At 42.5% G+C, this 25,456-nt stretch overlaps 1 protein-coding gene across 1 annotated transcript in view; it reads right to left on the bottom strand.

Moving 5' to 3' along the window:
- The window catches only part of SCD5 (stearoyl-CoA desaturase 5), a 147,615-nt gene extending 122,653 nt beyond the window's left edge, over positions 1–24,962 (bottom strand). Inside the window, exon 1 of the mRNA XM_056568911.1 lies at positions 24,537–24,962. Coding sequence (XP_056424886.1) covers positions 24,537–24,744 — 208 coding nt within the window. The 5' untranslated portion in view covers positions 24,745–24,962. The remainder of the gene's footprint in view (positions 1–24,536) is intronic.
- Positions 24,963–25,456: the final 494 nt, after the last annotated feature.

Below are 25,456 nucleotides of genomic sequence, written 5' to 3'. Positions count from 1 at the left end.
TTGTCTGAGTCTGATTAGGGAGGACTGGCGAAGGGGGAGGGTCTGATTAAGGGGTGAAGGGGGGAGATGGTCTGATTATGAGTAACAGGGGACTGAATAATAAAAACATGGAACTGGGGAAGAGGGGGGTCTGAGTCTGCTTAAGGGGGACTGGTAAAGGGGGAGAGGGGACTGATTAAGGGGGGCAGGGGACAGATTAAGGGGGACAGGGGACTAGTGAAGGGGGACAGGGAACTGGTGAAGGGGAGGCAAGTGTCTTTTTGAACGGGTGGCCAAGGGTTTTGGTGATGGAAATGAATATTTGATACAAAGATTTTTTTCCTCTTTGTGTATGTTTATGGGGTAATGGGGGGGGGGGGGTGCCACAAGGTTGGCTCACACAGGGCGCCTGAACACCTAAGGCCAGCCCTGCTCTCACCAATCTATGAATTTGTCTAAATATAATTCATTAGCTATATACAACAGTTTTCCTCTTTCAGCTGTCACTTACATGCAGGAAGTGAGAGAAAAATTAATTTTTTAGATCCACGTTGTCTCCTCAGTGAGAGCAGCCCCTCCCATCAAGACAGCATCACCTGATCTATGTCTGATTTCTGATTGGGCTAGAGCTCTGGCTGTACAGGCCGATCCCCCCCCCCCCCCCCCCTCCCCGTGTGTGAGAAAAGCAGTGAAGATTCTTAGTCACAACTGAGCACATAGCTGCTGTTTTCCTTTTGAATAGGCTGCCATTCAGAAAGATTTATAGCAGGAGGAGGCATAGTTTAAAAGAAAAGACATGTACAGTGGCCCAGATTTATCAAACTGTGTGAGAGAAAAAGTGGAGAGATTTACCCAATCACAGATCGGCTTTCACTTTACCTCAGCTTGTTAGCTGGTTGCTGTGGGAAAATCCCTCCCCTTTTTCTCTCACACAGTTTGATAAATCTCCCCCAGTGTGTGTCTGTGTGTGTGATCTGCAGTGTAAGCCTGCACACAGATAGTGAAAGCAGTTGTCTGGCAGCCATTACACAGACCTGCGCTGAATTCTGGGAGTTGTAGTCTCTGTACAGCAAACAAGGAAAAAGTATTTAGGAGACATCAGGGGCAAAAGGAGCTGCCAAAATCACATGAATAACTACAGGGGACACAGAACAGGTATTGTGGTGGCTTTGGGGCATATTTATTTTCCTTAACTTCCCTGGAGTACCCCTTTAAGTGTAAAAGTTTCTTGAAGTACAGTTTAAAAGGGTTATCCAGCATAAGGTGATTTTAGTACGTACCTGGCAGACAGTAATGGACATGGCTTAGGAAGGACCTGCGCTTTTCTTTGAGCCAAATGGCTATGTTGTGAAATTACCATAACACTGTGGCTAGCTTTTTGTGAACTGGCATTTCCTTTTTGGGAGATGAGCGACGTCCTCTGCGGTATCAGTGACGTCACTTTTCATTTCCTGTAGTCGCAGCCGAAAAGTGACATCCCTGATGCCGCGCAAGGAGCCAGGAGAGGACGTCACTCTGCTTCACTGACCGCAGCCCACAAGACAGCCGAAGCGCAGCCAGGTAAGGAAAGGGGAAGAGTGGTCTTCAACCTGTGGACCTCCAGATGTTGCAAAACTACAACTCCCAGCATGCCTGGACAGCCGTTGGCTGTCCGGGCATGCTGAGAGTTGTAGTTTTGCAACATCTGGAGGTCCACAGGTTGAAGACCACTGCATAGGAGGAACATGATGGGGGGATGATGAGACAGGGGGAAATGATGGGGGTGGGGGGAATGATGGGGGGATGATGAGACAGGGTGGGGGGATGATGAGACAGGGGGAAATTATGAGGGGGAATGATGGGGGCATGATGAGACAGGGTGGGGGGATGATGAGGGGGGACATGATGAGACAGGGTGGGGGGATGATGAGACGGGGAAATGATGAGGGGGGAATGATGGGGGACATGATGAGACAGGGTGGGGGATGATGAGGGGGGAATGATGGGGACATGATGAGACAGGGGGAAATGATGAGGGGGAAATGATGGGGGACATGATGAGACAGGGTGGGGGATGATAAGACAGAGGGAAATGATGGTGGGGGGGAGGCACTAAAGGCTTAATGTCTGTATGGCTAGTGGTGGTCTATGACAGGGGGAAATGATGAGACATGGGGGGATGATGAGACATGGGGGGTGGCGATGAGAGGGGTAAATGTGGCACAGGGACTGATAAAAGGGAAGGAATCATGTGGCACTGGAGGGGACGGGACCAAACTTAGGTGCAGAAGAAAACGAAGTTGGGGGGATGATGTGGCATTTAGTCCAAGGCATTTATTTAACATTTAATTTTTTTTTTTTTTAAATTGAAATTTCCCTGTTAAAATGGGGGTGCGTGTTATATGCCAGTGTGTATAAATACGGTATTTCCTTTCTAGTCCACTGCTCCCTGCTGCCACATCTCTCCATGTTGGGAATTGTCTAACTCTTCTGGCCGCAAGGAGTATTGTGTCACATTGGAAAGAAATACATGACTTCCTTCAGGGCAAACAATAGCTGGAAGGGTTAAATTTGTAAATCGAAATAATTTACAAATCTGTGAGACTAGTTTATTGGAAATACTTTTTCTCTCTCTAGAGTACCCCTTTAACCCCTTAAGGACCAGGCCATTTTACATCTTAGGACCAGAGCGTTTTTTGAACATCTGACCACTGTCACTTTAAACATTAATAACTCTGGAATGCTTTTAGTTATCATTCTGATTCCGAGATTGTTTTTTTGAGACATATTCTACTTTAACATGGTGGAAAATTTTTGTGGTAACTTGCATCCTTTCTTGGTGAAAAATCCCCAAATTTGATGAAAAAATTGAAAAAATTTTGCATTTTTCTAACTTTGAAGCTCTCTGCTTGTAAGGAAAATGGATATTACAAATAATCTTTTTTTATTCACATATACAATATGTCTACTTTATGATTGCATCATAAAATTGACATGTTTTTACTTTTGGAAGACACCAGAGGGCTTCAAAGTTCAGCAGCAATTTTCCAATTTTTCACAACATTTTCAAACTATTTTTCAGGGACCAGTTCAGGTTTGAAGTGGATTTGAAGGGTCTTCATATTAGAAATACCCCATAAAAGACCCCATTATAAAAACTGCACCCCCCAAAGTATTCAAAATGACATTCAGTCAGCGTTTTAACCCTTTAGGTGTTTCACAGGAATAGCAGCAAAGTGAAGGAGAAAATTCACAATCTTCATTTTTTACACTTGCATGTTCTTGTAGACCCAATTTTTGAATTTTTACAAGGGATAAAAGGAGAAAATGTATACTTTTATTTGTAGCCCAATTTCTCTCGAGTAAGCACATACCTCATATGTCTATGTAAAGTGTTCGGCGGGCGCAGTAGAGGGCTCAGAAGCGAAGGAGCGACAAGGGGATTTTGGAGAGTACGTTTTTCTGAAATGTTTTTTTTGGGGCATGTTGCATTTAGGAAGCCCCCATGGTGCCAGAACAGCAAAAAAAAACACATGGCATACCATTTTGGAAACTAGACCCCTTCAGGAACGTAACAAGGAATTAAGTGAGCCTTAATACCCCACAGGTGTTTCACGACTTTTGCATATGTAAAAAAAAAAAAAAAAAAAATTCACTAAAATGCGTGTTTCCCCCCCAAATTTCACATTTTTGCAAGGGGTTAATAGCAGAAAATACCCCCCAAAATTTGTAACCCCATTTCTTCTGAGTATGGAAATACCCCATGTGTGGACGTCAAGTGCCCTGCGGTCGAACTACAATGCTCAGAAGAGGAGGACCACCATTGAGCTTTTGAAGAGTGAATTTGTTTGGAATGGTAGTCAGGGGCCATGTGCGTTTACAAACCCCCCCCATGGTGCCAGAACAGTGGACCCCCCACATGTGACCCCATTTTGGAAACTACACCCCTCACAGAATTTAATAAGGGGTGCAGTGAGTATTTACACCCCACTGGCATTTGACAGATCTTTGGAACAGTGGGCTGAGCAAATGAAAAATTTAATTTTTCATTTTCACAGACCACTGTTCCAAAAATCTGTCAGACACCTGTGGGGCGTAAATGCTCACTGCACCTCTTATTACATTACGTGAGTGGTGTAGTTTCCAAAATGGGGTCACATGTTGGGGGGTCCATTGTTCTGGCATTATGAGGGCTCTGTAAACACACGTGACCTTCAATTCCGGACACATTTTCTCTTTAAAATCCCAATGGCGCTCCTTCTGTTCAGAGCATTGTAGTTCACCTGCCGAGCACTTTACATCCACATTTGGGGTATTTTCTTACTCAGAAGAAATGGGGTTACAAATTTTGGGGGGCTTTTTTCCTATTTTCCCTTGTGAAAATGAAAAATTTAGGGTAACACCAGCATTTTAGTGAAAAAAAAGAATTTTTTTCATTTTCCCATCCAACTTTAACGAAAATTTGTCAAACACCTGTGGGGTGTTAATGCTCACTATACCCCTTGTTACATTCGGTGATAGGTGTAGTTTCCAAAATGGGGCCACATGTCGGTATTTATTTTTTTGCGTTTATGTCAGAACCGCTGTAAAATCAGCCACCCCTGTGCAAATCACCAATTTAGGCATCAAATGTACATAGTGCGATTTCACTCCTGAACCTTGTTGTGCGTCCGCAGAGCATTTTACGCCCACATATGGGGTATTTCCGTACTGAGGAGAAATTGCGTTACAAATTTTGGGGGTCTTTTTTTCCTTTTACCTCTTGTGAAAATAAAAAGTAAAGGGCAACACCAGCATGTTAGTGTAATTTTTTTTTTTTTTACACTAACAGGCTGGTGTAGACCCCAACTTTTCCTTTTCATAAGGGGTAAAAGGAGAAAAAGTCCCCCAAAATTTGTAGTGTAATTTCTCCCGAGTATGGAAATACCCCATATGTGGCCCTAAACTGTTTCCTTGAAATACGACAGGGCTCCGAAGTGAGAGAGCACCATGCGCATTTGAGGACTAAATTAGGGATTGCATAGGGGTGGACATAGTGGTATTCTACGGCAGTGATTCCCAAACAGGGTGCCTCCAGCTGTTACTAAACTCCCAGCATGCCTGGACAGTCAGTGGCTGTCCAGAAATGCTGGGAGTTGTTGTTTTGCAACAGCTGGAGGCTCCGTTTTGGAAACACTGCTGTAAAATATGTTTTTAATTTTTATTGGGGGGGGGGCAGTGTAAGGGGTGTATATGTGGTGTTTTACCCTTTATTTTGTGTTAGTGTAGTGTAGTGCCGCAGCTCATACTTGAAGCAGAAAACTTACTGTAAGCCTGCCCGTGTGAATGTACCCTGTACATTCACATGGGGGGGGGGGGGGGGGGCAAACCTCCAGCTGTTTCAAAACTACAACTCCCAGCATGTACTGACAGACCGTGCATGCTGGGAGTTGTACTTTTACAACAGCTGGAGGCACACTGGTTGGAAAACCTTCAGTTAGGTTCTGTTATCTAACTCAATATTTTCCAACCAGTGTGCCTCCAGCTGTTGCAAAACTACAACTCCCAGCATGTACTGATCACCGAAGGGCATGCTGGGAGATGTAGTTATGCAACAGCTGGAGGGATCGCAACTACAACTCCCAGCATGCTGGGATTTGCAGTTTTGCAACATCTGGAGAGCTACAGTATAGAGACCACTGCAAACTGTGGCCCTCCAGATGCTGCAAAACTACAAATCTCAGCATGCCCGGACAACAAACAGTTTTGAGGGCATGCTAGGAGTTGTAGTTTTGCAAGATCTGGAGGGCTATAGTTCAGAGACTACCATATAGTGGTCTCAAACTGTAGCCCTCCAGCTGTTGCAAAACTACAACTCACAGCATGCCCAAACAGCTGTCTGGGCATGCTGGGAGTTGTAGTTTTGCAACATCTGGAGTGCTACAGTATAGAGACCACTATATATATATATATAGTGGTCTCGGACTGCAGCCCTCCAGATGTTGCTAGGCAACTTACCGGCTTCCGTCGGATCCAGGGAGCTTGCTGCAGGACATCGCCGCCCGCCGATCTCCGACGCCGATCGTCGCCCGCAGCCTTCGCAGATCGGTAAGTGGACTCCGGCGCCAGTCCCCGTCGTTTCCCCGTTCTGCCCCGCCTATTGTGGGTGGGCAGAATGGGGAAAACGAAAGTTAACCCCCCCGCCCCGATCTGCTATTGGTGGTCGCGTCTAGACCACCAATAGCAGGGATAGGAGGGGTGGCACCCCTGCCACCTCACTCCTATCTCTTCACGGGGGTTGTGGGTGTCATGGACACCCGCGATCCCCCATATATTCCGGGTCCCCGGGTCACCATAGACCCGTAATGACCCGGAATCGCGCAAATCGCAAGTGTGAATTCACTTGCGATTTGTGCCGATCTACGACATGGGGGGGGGGTCTGATGACCCCCCTGGGCATTTGCGCGGGGTGCCTGCTGATAAATATCCGCAGTCACCCTGGTCCGGTCCCTGCCCGGCGCGGCGGGGACCGAAATTCCCACGGGCGTACAGGTACGCCCTTGGTCCTTAAGTACCAGGGAGCAAAGGCGTACCTGTACGCCCTTGGTCCTTAATGTTCTGTCAATTACATATTGCTTGCCCTTAAAAAACTATGGATCAATTATTTGCATTTAAAAATGAAGAAGTTGCTAGTTTGTAGCTGCTGCCAAGAAAACAGTGCGAAGCAGCTGATGGAATTACATTTCGCATGCAATATCAGCAACAACCCCAGCTTTATGTGTTATGGAAAACTGATGCCATATGTCACATACACAGTATTAGTACTATTAAAATACAGACAGAAGGCTGATGCAAAATATAGAAGCTTCTGACAATGTAACAATGTGTTTGCCCACAGTTAAGTCTGCAAAGACTTAAATAGACAACAAAAACCAACAAAGCATTCCTCAGTGCCTCACTCAATCTAAAGCCTAAGTGTGTGGTGAGTATGGGGTTAACCTCTTAAGGACCGGGGTTTTTTCCGTTTTTGCATTTTCGTTTTTTGCTCCTTGCCTTTAAAAAATCATAACTCTTTCAATTTTGCACCTAAAAATCCATATGATGGCTTATTTTTTGCGCCACCAATTCTTCTTTGTAATGACGTCAGTCATTTTGCCCAAAAATCTACGGTGAAACGGAAAAAAAAATCATTGTGCGACAAAATTGAAAAACAAACGCCGTTTTGTAAATTTTGGGGGCTTCCGTTTCTACGTAGTAAATTTTTCGGTAAAAATGACACCTTATCTTTATTCTGTAGGTCCATACGATTAAAATGATACCCTACTTATATAGGTTTGATTTTGTCGGACTTCTGGAAAAAATCATAACTACATGCAGGAAAATTAATACGTTTAAAATTGTCATCTTCTGACCCCTATAACTTTTTATTTTTCCGTATATGGGATGGTATGAGGGCTCATTTTTTGCGCCGTGATCTGAAGTTTTTAACGGTACCATTTTTGCATTGATAGGACTTATATAAAAAGTGACCAAAAACGCACTATTTTGGACTTTGGAATTTTTTTGCACGCACGCTATTGACCAAGCGGTTTAATTAATGAAATATTTTTATAATTCGGACATTTCCGCACGCGGTGATACCACATATGTTTATTTTTATTTTTATTTACTGTTTTTTTTTTTTTATTATTGGAAAAGGGGGGTGATTCAAACTTTTAATAGGGGAGGAGTTAAATGATCTTTATTCACTTTTTTTTCACTTTTTTTTTGCAGTGTTATAGCTCCCATAGAGACCTATAACACTGCACACACTGATCTTCATCATTGATCACTGGTTTCTCATAAGAAACCAGTGATCAACGATTCTGCCGCATGACTGCTCATGCCTGGATCTCAGGCACTGAGCAGTCATTCGGCGATCGGACAGCGAGGAGGCAGGTAGGGGCCCTCCTGCTGTCCTGTAAGCTGTTCGGGATGCCGCGATTAGCCGCAGCTATCCCGAACAGCCCGACTGAGCTAGCCGGCAACTTTCACTTTCACTTTTAGCCGCGGCTAATAGCGCGCGGCGCCGCGATCGGTGCTGCGCGCTATTAGAGGCGGGTCCCGGCTTCACTATGACGCCGGGCCCGCCGTGATTTGACGCGGGATTACTGTGTAACCCCGCGTTATATCAGGAGAGCAGGACCAAGGACGTACCGGTACGTCCTTGGTCCTTAAGGGGTTAAGTGATTGGATGGAGCCAGCTAACCATAAAAGTATTTAATAATAATAAAAGTAAAATATAAAATAGAGAAAGCAGGATGAAATGAAGCACTGTTAAAATTACCTCCGCAGGGCCCTTGCGGTTACATAAAAATAGGCAAATGTTTCAACAATCACGGCTTATCACACACTTATTGTATAATGTTACACTGCAATTATAGGTTCATGCCACCTGTAAGGAAAAATATGGCACTTATGTCCATAAACATTGAGCCCTAGTCTCTCATGTATAACAAGCTTTTAGCAGAATGTTCCACCTGTAAAAAAAAATGGTGCTATGCCTGTAAAAATATTAATTTTTTTACAGGTGGAACATACTGCTAAAAGCTTGTTTTACATGAGCGACTAGGGCTCAATGTTTATGGACATAAGTGCCATATTTTTCCTTACATGTGGCATGAACCTATAATTGCAGTGTAACATTATACAATAAGTGTGTGATAAGCCGTGATTGTTGAAACATATGCCATATGATGTTAAAATGCACACAGGGGTATCAGTAGTGTTGAGAGTGAATATTCAAAATGCTAATTTTTACCGCGAAGATCAGCACTTCACGATTTCGAGAATATTTAGAACATAACGCTATATATTCGTAGTGACGTATATTTTGTCTTTTTTCTTCACAGTACACATCACAATAATGATTATCCCTCCCTGCTTCTACTTATCTATTGTGTGAGTCAGTGTGGAGCATGAATATTTTGCATATGGTAATATGCAAATATTCACGAATATCGGCACTTCCAGAGGACACTGATCCTTCCCTTCTTTTAGCTTTAGATAGGGTAGGTTAGTTTAGCAGATAGGCTCTAGTGTAGGTTATAGTGTTAGTTGAAAGATATAATCGCGCATGCGCACTAGACGAATTTCATTACGATTTTCGCATGGCAAAAAAAAGTGAACGAATATAGCGAATATGAAAATTTTGCGAACATAGGACAAATATTCGTCCATATATTCGCGAAATATTGCAAACTCGAATATGACCTCTGCTGCTCATCATTAATGGCTATCTTTAAGCATTCCAACTGTTCTACCTTTTTTGGGAGTTGCAACAGGATTGGTGATGGTGTCTCAAAAATAGTGAAGAAACAGTAAATAGAAAAGATGTAGATTTTGTAAACATTGAAAAGTTAAAAAAAATATATATTAAAAAAAATTCTCCCATTTTGGGAGTTGCAACAGGATTGGTGAAGGTGTCTCAAATTATGTATTACACATTCACATCGCTTTTAACCGGTTGCCATCTAAGGACGAGACGGCTCGTCCTGAGACGTCAACCATTGTATGGCATGGGCTCCCGACTCATACTGGCCGCCCCCCAACGGATTCCTGTAGCTGGGGGTCGGCATAATAGCCTACATGCGGCGATTAACCCTTTAGATCACCGCTGTCAAAGTTGACTGTGGCTACATGCATAAAGACGGGCACCACTATATAAATAAAAAATGGGGTGCTATCAGTGGCTATAACAAGAACTGTAAACCAAGAAAGAGAAAAGCTAGCCACTGTATTAAGATGAACACCACAATTGTACTGTAATAAGTATATAAATCTTTATTGAATCACACAACAAAAGCATAGACATTTAAAACCACTTAAAAACATCAAAAAACATGGTGGAGGATTAGAAATGATCACCTACTATATAGGAGTATATTCTATGCTACTCTAGACCTACTATGTCATAAGTAAATGACTGCTAATGCATCATTAATTGCGTTTATCAAATATGTACAAAAAAAGCGGATTGCAGCAGCACACATTGGTCAAAAAAATTGAGGCTCTTAGCGCACTTTTTGATCAAAACGTGTCCCCCATCCACCACGGGGAGGTGGCCTCATTTAGGATGGGAACCTAGCACAAATTCTGAGCCTAACACTCAACTATCCACTCACCTCTGCTGGGCATATAGCCTCTGACTGGGTGACATGCTGGATCCATTTAAAACTCCACCTGTGAGAAAGGGGGAGGGGTGCACAGCTAAACAGGTTTTTTTGTATACTCTGATGCCATGGCTCAGAATTTGTGCTAGGTTCCCATCCTAAATGAGGCCACCTCCCCGTGGTGGATGGGGGACACGTTTTGATCAAAAAGTGCGCTAAGAGCCTCAATTTTTTTGACCAATGTGTGCTGCTGCAATCCTCTTTTTTTGTATACTCTGATGCCATGGCAGTGTGCACCCGTGTATTAGGCTGTTGTGCAGGCTATCTTTCTTTTTTCTTGTGTGTACAATTCAGGGGGTAATGGCACCCTGTTTAGCTGTGCACCCCTCCCCCTTTCTCACAGGTGGAGTTTTAAATGGATCCAGCATGTCACCCAGTCAGAGGCTATATGCCCAGCAGAGGTGAGTGGATAGTTGAGTGTTAGGCTCAGAATTTGTGCTAGGTTCCCATCCTAAATGAGGCCACCTCCCCGTGGTGGATGGGGGACACGTTTTGATCAAAAAGTGCGATAAGAGCATCAATTTTTTTGACCAATGTGTGCTGCTGCAATCCTCTTTTTTTGTATACTCTGATGCCATGGCAGTGTGCACCCGTGTATTAGGCTGTTGTGCAGGCTATCTTTCTTTTTTCTTGTGTGTACAATTCAGGGGGTAATGGCACCCTGTTTAGCTGTGCACCCCTCCCCCTTTCTCACAGGTGGAGTTTTAAATGGATCCAGCATGTCACCCAGTCAGAGGCTATATGCCCAGCAGAGGTGAGTGGATAGTTGAGTGTTAGGCTCAGAATTTGTGCTAGGTTCCCATCCTAAATGAGGCCACCTCCCCGTGGTGGATGGGGGACACGTTTTGATCAAAAAGTGCGCTAAGAGCCTCAATTTTTTTGACCAATGTGTGCTGCTGCAATCCTCTTTTTTTGTATACTCTGATGCCATGGCAGTGTGCACCCGTGTATTAGGCTGTTGTGCCGGCTATCTTTCTTTTTTCTTGTGTGTACAATTCAGGGGGTAATGGCACCCTGTTTAGCTGTGCACCCCTCCCCCTTTCTCACAGGTGGAGTTTTAAATGGATCCAGCATGTCACCCAGTCAGAGGCTATATGCCCAGCAGAGGTGAGTGGATAGTTGAGTGTTAGGCTCAGAATTTGTGCTAGGTTCCCATCCTAAATGAGGCCACCTCCCCGTGGTGGATGGGGGACACGTTTTGATCAAAAAGTGCGCTAAGAGCCTCAATTTTTTGACCAATGTGTGCTGCTGCAATCCTCTTTTTTTGTATACTCTGATGCCATGGCAGTGTGCACCCGTGTATTAGGCTGTTGTGCCGGCTATCTTTCTTTTTTCTTGTGTGTACAATTCAGGGGGTAATGGCACCCTGTTTAGCTGTGCACCCCTCCCGCTTTCTCACAGGTGGAGTTTTAAATGGATCCAGCATGTCACCCAGTCAGAGGCTATATGCCCAGCAGAGGTGAGTGGATAGTTGAGTGTTAGGCTCAGAATTTGTGCTAGGTTCCCATCCTAAATGAGGCCACCTCCCCGTGGTGGATGGGGGACACGTTTTGATCAAAAAGTGCGCTAAGAGCCTCAATTTTTTTGACCAATGTGTGCTGCTGCAATCCTCTTTTTTTGTATACTCTGATGCCATGGCAGTGTGCACCCGTGTATTAGGCTGTTGTGCCGGCTATCTTTCTTTTTTCTTGTGTATATATATATATATATATATATATATATATATATATATATTATACATATCATATGATAACCCGAGTGGCTTACGTGTCTTAAATATGTGAACCATCCTTATAAATGGGAAAATACATGACAAAACAGGATTGAGTGAATCACAAAACTATCAAAACCATTGGAAGATGCATCCCCCGGGTGCGTAAAAAAAAAAAGACGCAGCCCTCGTGAACCTTCATGAATAACTATTTCATGAGACCTATACCCACTCTAAAAGTGAACAAATCATAATAAACGATATTGATCATATAATGTGACACACAATAAACATGTTAATGAAAATCCTAGTAATAAGCAGTCCTGATCACATAGTGTAACACATAAGAAACATATTAATGACAGATTTTCTCGTCCTGGTCCTTAAAGAGGCAAGAAGCATCAAGTTACTTGTGTTGTATACATCTTGGAGAGTATACTCCCGGGCAACCAGAATGTTGTTCCCTAATGTCTAAAGAGACATATAGAAAGAGCAGAATGTAAGAGAAATTATAAAAAATCCCTTCATTTATGAATACCACCGCCCCCCCCCCCCCAAAAAAAAAAAAAAAAGAGGGAGGTGATGAAGTGTGGTGTGTGTGACAAATAAGTGACGCTGTAGTGAATCTGAAATGAAATAGTGTAAAAAATATTTTATTATATTCAAATGTGCGACTGTGTGTACCCACAGTCCTACCATGTGTATGTACATTGTTAGATGTGAGTGCTGTGAAGGGGAAAAAAAAGGGGGGGGGGGTAAAAACGTGACAAAATGGGGGGTGCCGGAATTAATGTGCACCCCTTCCTGGGGACACATATAAATAAAGATGGTGACACTGCAAACAGGAAGAAGAAAAAATCATAATTTTGAAAAAAATAAAACAGGTTTATCATATATCAAAACAAGGCCCCTCTAGGAATATGCCCTCACCCCAGAAATCCAGTAAACATCAACTCCTCGTTAAGACCACGGGGTGCAACCGATTGCAAATTAAAAATCCATCTGGACTCACTCCTCAGTTACAACTTAGTAATATCCCCGCCCCTGATTCCACTTGACAATTTCTCAAGGCCCACCACCAGGGCCGGACTGGGCAAAAAACCAGCCCTGGAAATAATTGCAGACCAGCCCCACAGCATTGCATCAGCCATCGGTAGCCGCGCCTAGATTTATCCCTTTACAGTACACTAATATATATATATATATATATATATATATATATATATATATATATATAAAACTCAACGTGTGTGTGTGTGTGTGCATGTATGTTCCACAAAAACTTCCAAACGGTTAAAGATATTAACATGAAACTTGGCACACATGTTACTTATATGTCAACATCAAACATAGGATAGGTGATTTAACCCTTACTCACCCCCATTTGCCAGGGGCGGGGTTTATGTTTAAAGTCCCATACAAGTCAATGGGAAATATGTTACTGCATAACTTCCAAACGGCTGGAGATAATTCCATAATACTTGGCCACATGTTACTTATATGTCCACTTAAAATATAGGATAGTTAATTTAACCCTTAACTACCCCCATTTGTGAGTGTCAGGGTTTTTGTTTAAAGTCCCATGCAAATCAATGGGAAATTTACGTTCCCACATAACTTCTCTACGGCTGGAGATATTTCAATACCTGGTATACATATTACGGGTCAGGATAGGAGGTCAGGATAGGAGGTCGGGATAGGAGGTCGGGATAGGAGGACAGGATAGGAGGACCGGGATAGGAGGTTGGGATAGGAGGTCGGGTTATGAGGTCGGGTTATGAGGACGGGATATGAGGACAGGATAGGAGGACAGGATAGGAGGACGGGATAGGAGGAGGGGATAGGAGGTCGGGATAGGAGGTAGGGATAGGAGATCGGGATAGGAAGTCGAGATAGGAGGTTGGGATAGATGGACAGGATAGGAGGTTGAGATAGGAGGATGGGATTGGAAGTCGGGATAGGAGGTCGGGATAGGAGGTCAGGATAGGAGGTCGAGATAGGAGGACGGGATAGTAGGTAGGGATATGAGGACGGGATATGAGGTCGAGATATGATGATAGGATAGGAGGTCGGGATAGGAGGTCGGGATATGAGGACGGGATATGGGGTTGGGATATGACAACAATATATGAGGACGGGATATGAAGTCAAAAGCTTCCTCCTTTGTTTATTTTCCCCCCCAACAAGGATTAGGAACAAAAAACCAGGCAACGCCGGGTATTCAGCTAGTATATATATACAAAGTAGAGAGGCGACTGGAGCACACAAATTCAGTGCAAAAATAAGTGTTACTTTTATTCCATGAACAAGAGCCACGTTTCGGTGTTCTCACAAAACCATCCTCAAGCTAAATGCACAGTGATCCAACAAGGTATATATACACATAAAACATCATATATCAGTGCAATTGTTTAACAATTATCAATTGATCAAAAATAGTGAATAAAATCATCATACAAAAAATGTAATTCATAAAGAAATAGTGAACAGTGTTTAGGGGATACATAAAGTATCCAAGTAATGTGAAGTACAAATTAAAATTGCTGTACAGCATACAATAAAGATAAAAACAGAGAATGGTATCATGATTATTAATTAATATCGTCTGTGTACATTATTTATATAAACAGGAGAAGGTGGGATGTTCATAAGACTCACCATCCATATCGGCAAGATGCAAATATCTAGCGTGGGTAAAAAACATACTGCGGCTGCGCCGCGTCCTCCATCACCATAGTGATGTGGTGTGTGATAATCCATGGCCAATCAGATGCCGCCACCTCATCTTTCCCATAATACCTATGCGGTGGTCAGCTGAACAGTCAGGAAGTGTTGTACATCACACATTGGTAACGAATCAGAGGCGGCCACGTAACAGTCACGCGATCGCACAGAGCGGTCACGTGCACAATAGACTGCACACGCAGGTGCATCGGGCTTTCAGCCCGCACGCATGCGTGCTATCACCATCGGGCTGGCCGATCACCATATCAATTAAGGGAAAGAAATACAAGAATCAAAAATAAATAGAAGATAAACAAATATAAATCAAAATAAATAAAATTAAAAATAAATAAAACCATCATTGTTTCAGCAGTCCTTAGACCTTGCTGATAGAGCCCATACTATCCGTATATATTCACAGGTAAGCACCCTTGTATTCATCCGTCACATTCGGTAACCCTTAGCAACCGGACATGGGTGGGGGGGGGGGGGAAGGACATGGGTGAGGGAGGGGGGGGATGGACATGGGTGAGGGAGGGGGGGGATGGACATGGGTGAGGGAGGGGGGGGATGGACATGGTACAGTACCTTATACATTAATATGTCTATTATGTGTTATACTATGTGATCAGGACTGCTTATTACTAGTTTCATCAACATGTTTATTGTGTGTCACATCATATGATCAATACCATTTATTATGATTTGTTCACTTTTAGAGTGGTTATAAGTCTCATGAAATAGTTATTCATGAAGGTCGACGAGGGTTGCGTCTTTTTTTTTTTACGCACCCGGGGGATGCATCTTCCAATGGTTTTGCTAGTTTTGTGATTCACTCAATCCTGTTTTGTCATGTATTTTCCCATTTATAAGGAGGGTTCACATATTTAAGACACGTTAGCCACTCGGATTGTCATATGATATGTTGATATGCATGTATTTTTTGAGTTCTAGGTAATATGATGTGACATATATATATATATATATATATATATATATATATATATACAGTGACCCCAAAGACCTACGATGGCCCCGACATACGATAATTTCAACACACGATGGCCTCTCAGAGGCCATTGCATGTGGAAGGCAGCATCAACATACGATGCTTTTGTATGTCGGGGCCATCGCGTAAACGGCTAACCGGCAGTGCAGACTACTTCAGCTGCTGCCGGATAGCCGTTTAAGGTGCCCTGTGTGGTCCGGGGACGATCACTTACATGTCCCCAGCACTCCGGACTGTCCTCTTCGGGATCCCCTGCATCGCCATCGCTCTCCATCATCGTCATCACGTCGCCGCACACACCATCCCGCCATCCAATCGGAGCAGAGTGCGTAGCGACGTGATGAGGGCGATAAGGAACGATGATCCGAGGCAGCGAAGACGCTCTGGAGCGGCGGTGACACTAGGGGGACAGTGATGGATGGCAACATCCAGGGTAGTGGTGACAGTCCGGAGTGGCGGGGACAGGTGACTATACCTTCCTGTATTTAACATTGCGCGGATTCCTCAACATACGATGGTTTCAACAAACGATGATTCATTTGGAACGAATTACCATCGTATGTTGAGGGACCACTGTATATATATATTTATATATTTGATATATGCAATTAATGATGTATTAGCAGTCATTTACTCATGACATAGTAGGTCTAGAGGAGCATGGAATATACAATAGGACCATTCTTGCCACTAGTACAAGCCCCTGGCTGGCCAGGTGTCCAGTTATGGTAGTGATACAATTATGTTCCATCTCCTCATTCATTATGTGCCCTATTGCCCCATTCTCTGGTATATATAGGATGATTCTGCACATAGGTCTCGCTTGTTAGATCTAGGCTGCCCGATGTTTCGTATGCGCAGTATGCGCATTATGCGATTTATGCGAGTTTAGCATGTGCATGCGCAGTGAGCACATTATGTGAATTATTATGCGCATGTGCAATGTGCGCACCATGCGAATAATGCAATTTCCAGTTCTTTGTCAAGTGACACATGGCGTGGACTTCCTGGCCGCATTGGAGGTAATGGCGGCGAGTCAAACATGGCATACAGCACACACAGGTGAGACAAAGTTCTTACATCATAGTCTGAATTGGCTAACATGGTTTACACACAGCTGTTACTGATGTATTAGTATATTTATTCCCAGACAACATAGCACACCTCACTCCTGAGGAAGCTGTCTTGCAGGACAGCGGAACGCGTGGAGCTGCTGTGTCCCCCCCCCCCCCCCCCCTTGGTTGATGAGGTAGCCCCTGGCACATATGCACATTATTCAATAGTCAGCTATAGATTAGCATTAGCTGGTTGGGATAGCCATTTTGTGATCTTTGCTTGGGTCATGGTCATGGTAATACTTATTATTTGCTTCTAGCTTGTTTGATGCAGGTGGGTCCTCTCACACTGGCTCTCATTCCAGGGACCCTTACCGTTTACTTACTGTGTATATCGGGGGGGGGGCTAGGTGGTCATTTGGGTTATAATCCTCCACCATATTTTTGGATGTTTTGAGGTGGTTTTAAATGTCTGTGCGTATTTTTGGTCACTTTTTATATCATAAAAAAATTTGTAAAAAGCGATCAAAAAGTCCGATCAATACAAAAATGGTACCGCTAAAAACTTCAAATCACGGCGCAAAAAATAAGCCATCATACCACCAATAAAAAAGTTATAGGGGTCAGAATATGGCAATTTTAAACTTATTCATTTTCGTGCATGTAGTTAGGATTTTTTCCAGACAAAATCAAACCTATATAAGTAGGGTATCATTTTTAATCGTATGGACCTACAGAATAAAGGAGAAGGTATAATTTTCACCGAAAAATGTACTGCGTAAAAACGGAAGCCCCTTCTTCGATTTTGTCCCACAATGATTTATTTTTCCGTTTCGCAGTAGATTTTTGTGTAAAAAGACTGATGTCACTGCAAAGTGGAATTAGTGGCGCAAAAATAAGCCATCATATGGATTTTTAGGTGCAAAATTGAAAGGGCAATGATTCTTAAAATGTAAGGAGGAAAAAACAAAAGGGCAAAAATGGAAAAACGCTCGGTCCTTAAGGGGTTAATGCATATTTATATTTAAAGACAGGTCAGCTGACTGCTTAATGCTTTGCTCAGTTTGGAAGGTATTGTAATGAAATAGCTTTCATTGGCTCATAGATCAGCTGACTGCTTAAAGGAGATATCCAGTCCATTGTCTGAGCTCAGTCCACTGCTCAATACTTTGCTCAGCTTGCTTTTAATATCTATTGGATTTGTGAAGGCTTTCTGAGATAAGTAGTACCTGCGTTCTCTCAGCTTTCTCTCTCCAAGATGGTGGCCACAATGCAGTAGATAGGGCTTTATCAGCCTCTTAAACCCCCCCAATGCTGTCTCCTGATTTATGAGCTGTATGACACATAAAATCAAGCAATGATTGGATAACCTGTGGTCATGTGATCTTGCTGCCTGCTTGCAAGGTATGCTGGGCTGCCCTGATATCATTTCAGTGTTCCTAGAACTTCTTCCATTCAATCAGGTGCCAAAGCAGATCAATAACTGCAATTAAAAACCTGAATATGTGGACACATTCTAAAGGGAATGTGTAATTTTAAAATGACCTATTGCCTTATTCAAGCTTAAAGGGGTACTACGGCCCTAAGACATCTTATCCCCTGTCTGACTGTGGGGGTCACGCCCCCTCCCATAGCCCCCTCCCATAGACTTGCATAGCGGGGGTGGGGTGGGGCGTGACGTCACACAGGGGCGGAGTCGCGATGTCACGATACTTCGGCCCCGTGGTCGGCACCTGGCAGTTTGTGAGCTGGCAGCGCGGTGTGCAGCTCAAAGAGGTGGGTGCCAAATGCAAGATTGCGGGGGTCTCCAGCAGCGGGACCCCTGTGGTCAGACATCTTATCCCCTATAAGGTGTCTTAGGGCCGGAGTACCCCTTTAATCATTTTTTTAAGAATTTAAGTTTTTTCTTTTTTTTTCATGTTACTATGTATGTAAAGAACAGTCATTCGCAGTATAAAGAACACTATTCACAATAGTCACTGTACCAAGCCCTGTCCCCCCCCCCCCCCACCCCCTCCTGCCATGAAAGTCGCTTCTGTACCTTATCTTAACCAATAGGGCAAAGTATCCAATGTAGGGGTGCGGGGTCATCTTGATCTTGCTATTAGTAACCACAACATAATAAGTTTTCATTAATCCTATAAGAGGATGTCTACTAGTGGGGCTACAAAAACTTCAGCAACTAAGAGAGGACCCCAGTGACATAGATTTGGACCGTACCCTCAGTAATAAAAGTACACAAGCTAAATGGGACACTTTTAAGAGCATACTAAATAGATATTGTGAATGACATATACCCTACGGGAATGAAAGGGCTAGAAATAGGCGAAAACTAATTTGGCTAACCAAAACAGTTAAGAAAGCGATAAACGATAAGAGGAAAGCGTTTAGACTACTAAAACTTAGTTGGGAAACATTAAAGAATTATTAGGAGAGAAATTAAATCTCTAAAAATAAATAAATAAAACTAGCACAAATTGCACCAGAGAGAATTGCCCAAAAAAAGTAAAACTAACCCCAAAATATTCTTCACCTACTTTAGTAATAAGAAATTTAAAACTGAAAATGTTGGCCCCTTAAGAAATAATATTGGGGGTAATGATGAAGGAGGATGAGGAAAAGGCCAATCTAGTAAATGACTTCTTTTCTACTGTATTTACAAAGGAAAATCCAATGTCAGATAACAGGGAAGGGAACAAAGTAAATTCTCTTGCATATCTCACCTTTTTAAACCAAGAAAAAGTGCGGTGCCGCCTTAGTAACATAAAAACACACAAATCACCAGGCCCAGATGGAATCCATCCCAGGGTTTTGCAAGAATAAAGTACCTTGCTAGACAGACCTTTATTTCTTATATATAAAGATTCTATAATAACAGGGGTTGTCCCACAGGACTGGCACTTAGCAAATGTGATACCAATATTCAAAAAAGGATTTTAAAAATGGATCCAGGGAACTATAGGCCGGTAAGTTTAACATTTGTTGTGGGCGCGATTTTTGAGGGTTTTTCGGAGAGATCATATTCTGGAATATCCTAATGAAAACAACCTTCTGACACAGCAACAGCATTAGTTTATGCGGGATCGGTCCTGTCTGACTAATCTGATCATCTATGAGAAGGTCAGTTATAGATTGGATCGGGGTGAAGCAGTGGCTGTTAAATATCTGGACTTTTCTAAGGCATGTGATACTGTGCCATACAAAAGGTTAGTACATAAAATTAGGATGCTGGGATTAGGGGAGGATATATGTAAATGGGTTAGCAACTGGCTCAGTAATAGGAAGCAGAGGGTTTGGATCAATGGAACTTACTCTGGTTGGGTGACAGTTACTAATGGGGTACCACAGGAGTCAGTACTGGGTCCAATTGTTTTCAATATGTTTATTAATGACCTTGTAGAGGGATTACAAGGTATAATTTCTATACTTGCAGATGACACCAAACTGGGTAGGGTGATCACCACAGAGGATGATAACATAATATTACAGAGGGATCTGGGGAAGCTGGATGCTTGGGCACAGACATGGCAAATAACATTTAATGTGGATAAATGTAAGGTTATGCACTTGGGCCATAAAAACAAAATGTAAAATTATGTGCTAAATAATAAGACATTAGGTAAAACTTCTACCGAAAAAGACATGGGGGTACTGGTGGACAGTAAGCTCAACTTTAGTGATCAGTGCCAGGCAGCTGCTGCCAAGGCTAACAAAGTCATGGGATGCATCAAGAGGGGCATAGAGGCACATGATAAGGACACAGTTTGCCTTAATCAGACCACATATGGAGTATTGTGTCCAATTCTGGGCACCTGTATATAAAATGGACATGGCCGAGCTGGAGAGGGTGCAGATGAGGGCGAAAAAGATAATTGATGGTATGGGAGGATTACAGGACCAAGACAGGTTATCAAGCTTTTTTTTTTTTAGATTGGAGAAAAGACATCTTAGGGGCGATCTGATCACAATGTACAAATATATGAATGGACAGTACAGAGATCTTTCTAGTGATATTTTTAGACCTAGGCCGGTTACCATGACAAGGAGGCATCCTCTACATCTAGAGAAAAGAAGGTTTCACCATCATCACAGACAGAGATTCTTTACTGTAAGAGCAATGAGACTATGGAACTCTCTGCCACATGAGGTTGTGAGGTCTGACTCAATAAACAGTTAAAGGGGGGCCTGAAGCTTTTCCTGGAAAAATATAATATTACAGGTTATGGATACTAGATTATGGGGATAGAACGTTGATCCAGGGATTTCTTTTGATCACCATATTGGGACCACAAATAAAAATGTTCCTCTTTCATGGGGCAATTGGCATCAGCCTCATGGGGGGGGGTTGCTTTTCTCTGGATCAGCACAGTAGGGTTTTAGGTTGAACTTGATGAACTCTTGTCTTTTTTCAACCTTACAAACTATGTTACCATGTGGGGATCAAAAGTTTGGGCACCCCAGGTAAAAATGTGTATTAATGTGCATAAAGAAGCCAAGGAAAGATGGAACATCAAATTACAGATTAGACATTCTTATATGTCAACAAAAGTTAGATTTTATTTCCATCATTTACAGTTCCAAAATAACAGAAAACAAAAAAATGGCATCTGCAAACGTTTGGGCACCCTGCAGAGTTAATATCTTGTACTGCCCCCTTTGGCAAGTATCACAGCTTGTAAACGCTTTTTGTAGCCAGTAAACTTTCAGTTTACACCTCTTGATGTAATCCCCCGTGGATTTCGAGGTGTGTTTAGGATCATTATCCATTTGTAGAAGCCATCCTCTCTTTTACTTCAGCTTTTTCACAGATGACATCAAGTTAGCATCCAAAATTTGCTGAAATTTTATTTAATCCATTTTTACTTCTACTCGTGAGATGTTCCCTGTGCCACTGGCTGCAATACAACCCCAAAGCATGATTGATCTACCCCCATGCTTAACAGTTGGACAGAGGTTCTTTTCATTAAATTCTGTCCCCCTTCTTCTCCTAACATACCTTTGCTCATTTCGGCCAAAAAGTTCCATTTTAACCTCATCGGTCCACAGAACTTGTTTTCAAAATGCATCAGGCTTTGCAAAGTTCAAACGCTGATTTTTGTGGTGAGGATGTAGAAGAGATTTTCTTCTAATGACTCTTCCATGAAGACCATATTTGTACAAGTATCTCTTTATAGTGGAATAGTGTACCACAACTCCAGTGTCTGCCAGATCTTTCTGGAGGGATTGTGCAGTCAAACGTGGGTTTTGAATTGTTTGAATTGTAATTTGATGCCTTTTGGAGATTTTTCCATCTTTGCAAATTTTTACACGGGGTGCCCAAACTTTTGATCCCCACTGTATTACAGACTGCATATGACAGGCTAAAATTGTATGTCACCAGTTTGACAGTTCACCACAATTGCTAAGTATTGCAGTGTAGTATACAAACAATCACACAACAAAGTCCCCTGAAAATACAATAAATATTTAATTTAAAAATATAATAGAAATCATATTTATTACAAAAAAAAGCTCCCATATACCCACATTTTAAATAAGAAAAATTAAGCTACAAAAAAGTTACATAATTGATATAGTTATTTATTCCCTACAGTTTACACAATACTGGAAAAAAAAATAAACAAATGTCAGAACTGCTGTCTTTGGAATCTTCACATTCCTCAAAAAACAAGGAATTAAAAGTGATCAAGAAGTCCCCTCTACCTTAAACGCTACAATTAATAACTACAGGTCACCCAGCAAAAAAAAACACTCACAAAATTCTAAAATTATAGGGGTCAAAAAATGGCAATAGAATCGTTTTTTAAAGGTTTTAAGTTTTGAAAAGTACTAAAACAAAAGCAATATAAATTGGGTTTCTCTGAAATAGTACTGCCACATAGAATGAAAATAACATGCCAGTTTTACCACACAGAGTATGCCATTTTTTTTTTCCTCAATAAAAATTGGTCCTTCAAAAAGAGAGCTTTAATACAGCTTTGTGGATAGAAAAATAAAAGAGTTATGTTTCATAGAAAGTGAGGAAAATAATTACAATGCAGAAAAAAAGCCCTGGACCTGATTTTCTGTCATTGGAAAAAACTTATATACATTTACAAGTCCGTTCTCTGGGGCCTTAAAGGGGTACTACCATGCTGACAACTTATTCCCTATCTAAAGGATAGGGGATAAGTTGCCTGATGGCGCGGGGTCCCACCGCTGGGGACCCCCGCGATCTCGCACGCAGCACCCCGCACTCATCAGGCCCAGGATCGAACATCGCTCCAGGTCTGATGACTGCCGATCACGGGGCCGGAGTATCCTGACGTCATGGCTCCGCCCCCATGTGACGTCACGCTCCACCCCTCAATGTAAGTCTATGGCAGGGGGCGAGACAGCTGTCTCGCCCCCTGCCATAGACTTGCATTGAGGGGCGGAGCGTGATGTCACACGGGTCGGAGCTGTGACATCACGATCACCGGCCCCGTCATCAGACCCGGAGCGGATGTTCGCTCCAGGGCCTGATAAGAGCGGGGTGTTGCGTGCGAGATTGCGTGGGTCCCCAGCAGCGGGACCCCGCACGATCAGGCAACTTATCCCCTATCCTTTAGATATTGGATAAGTTGTCAGCACGGTAGTACCCCTTTAAACATGGGGCCAGGACCTGACAGGTCAGAAGAACATTATTTTAAAACTGTTCTCCTTAGCCGTCAGCAATGCCCGGTGACTGGTTATGCAGTCACTGAGATCGGTTATAATCAGTTCACCACACCCCTTCCTTCCAGTCAAGATTGATTGACAGCCTGAGTGCAGAACTTCTCTCTGCACTCAGGCTATAAATCACCACTGTCAATAGGGGGCACGGCAAGTGACTATAATAGCTCGCAAGTGACCATAATCCGTCACGACCAGAGCAGCATCGCAAAGAACTGAGGAAAAAAGTGTTAGGAAACTGTTCTCCTGACATATCAGGTCACTTAGCTGTTATGTAATAAAAATAGTGTGCATAAAAATAAATATTTACTCTATCATTATGCTATGTGTTAATCCAAATGAAGGACAATATTGACATGCCTTTCATATTACAGCTTACCATGTGTCAGTCACGTCTTACACAAACAACAATCTCACTTAGTTGAAATAACTCCAACTTAGTTGCATCACAATTTCATGATGGCTAGTACACAGCTGCCACACACCCTCTCATAGACATGAATGGAGGAGGCGTGGTGCACCAGGCTCCCGTGTTCGTAATGCCGCATCGTCGGCCTGGAGACGGCAAGGAGTCCAGCCACCCTATCCTTTGGATAGGGGATAACATGTCTAGGGGCAGAGTTCAAAAGTCACAACACCAAAGTTTTTGTGGAGTTGAAAATATTATCTTATAATAGAAATGATGTATCATATAATGCATTTTCAGGCAGGACATTAAATGGAACACTTTACCTGCAAAATCAAAAACTATTACATCTAAAAACCGATTGAAAGTTACATAACTGCACAGGACTCCAGCAAATGCAGTATACTGAGCCTTGAGGGTAGAACTCTAAACTGGAATTGACCTGAAATCCAAATAAGTCACATAAGTATTGATTTACTTGTCATTTTTTTTCATGTATTCCAAAATTAAGGCACTTTTCAAGCATTTTTATCTGTAATAATCCAAATCAATTGCTGTACTGAATGTTTTCTATGAACTGTTAAGCAACATAAAAATCCTAGAGACCCAAATGCAATGACAGAGATTAGATTTTTTTTATTATTATTAAAATAGTTTTTCTACACAAATTGGACTTAAACCATGTAAACCATTTCTAAGGAACTTTGTGATTTTATTTCTTTTAGGGAAAAATAAATATCTCTAATACCATGGGAAAGTACTAAAAACATATGATATGATAATAACTTACCCCAGAGCAAAGTGAGAATCTGTGCCTGGGATATAAGGATCAGAGAGTATAATGCCATAAAGTGGAGTAGGGTCATAAGGATTACGTTTCTCCAGACAATCTCATCATGATATGTGGACTTTCTCTTCTGGTCCTTTGTTGTTGGTTCCAGCGCCGTGTTAAAGGCTTTTTGCTTGTCACAAAAGGAAATATTTTCTTTTTCTTCCATGGCGCAGTTCAGCTGCCAACAGGATAAGGAAACTCTGAAAGGATGGCTGAAACTCTAGAACACGACGAAGGCAGTGCTATGGTTCCGACCTCCTGTCTTTGCAAAGAGGGGTCTGCTGAAAAGGATCAGGAAGATGATTGGCGTCTGTGGCCTATGGGTGTGAAGGCAGCAGATCAGCATCAGATACTGGCATCTCTTTCTTGATGCTGCTGTGGCACAGCAACAGAAAGGGAGGGGGAGTGAAAGTACGAGAGAAAGAGACCTGCATGGATACAGCCAATGGGAGGTAGCATAGATTTCTGTTTGCCCAGAAGTTCCTTCATGGCATAAAAGAAATATCAGTATAAACATTTTTATAGCTACCTGTGTGTCTTTTCAGTCTACAACAATTTTTTGTTTTTTATCTTTGCAGTTAAACGTAATGTTTCATTCAGGCAAATTCAAATAAAAAACAAAACTGTTAAAATGCACTGGAAAAAGCTTCAGACTCACTTTTTCACATTTTGTTATGTTCAGGTCTTGAGCTAAAATTAAGCAAGCAAAAAGACATGCCAGGCTACGGCACTTGAGCAGTTCAGCCCTGCTTCCTTAATTTTGCGGAATTTACCAAACATCTTAAGATCCCCACTTTTCCAGCATCTTCCCCACCTACACAAACAGCGTAGAAGAGGAAGTAAGAGGGTAAGGAGCTGGTGCCCCTTGCTCCATCACA

The sequence above is a fragment of the Hyla sarda genome, chromosome 1 (assembly GCF_029499605.1).
Source record: "Hyla sarda isolate aHylSar1 chromosome 1, aHylSar1.hap1, whole genome shotgun sequence".
Taxonomy (NCBI): Eukaryota; Metazoa; Chordata; class Amphibia; order Anura; family Hylidae; genus Hyla; species Hyla sarda.
Note: the sequence above shows the minus strand (reverse complement) of the source record. Positions and strands in the feature narration are given on the sequence as shown.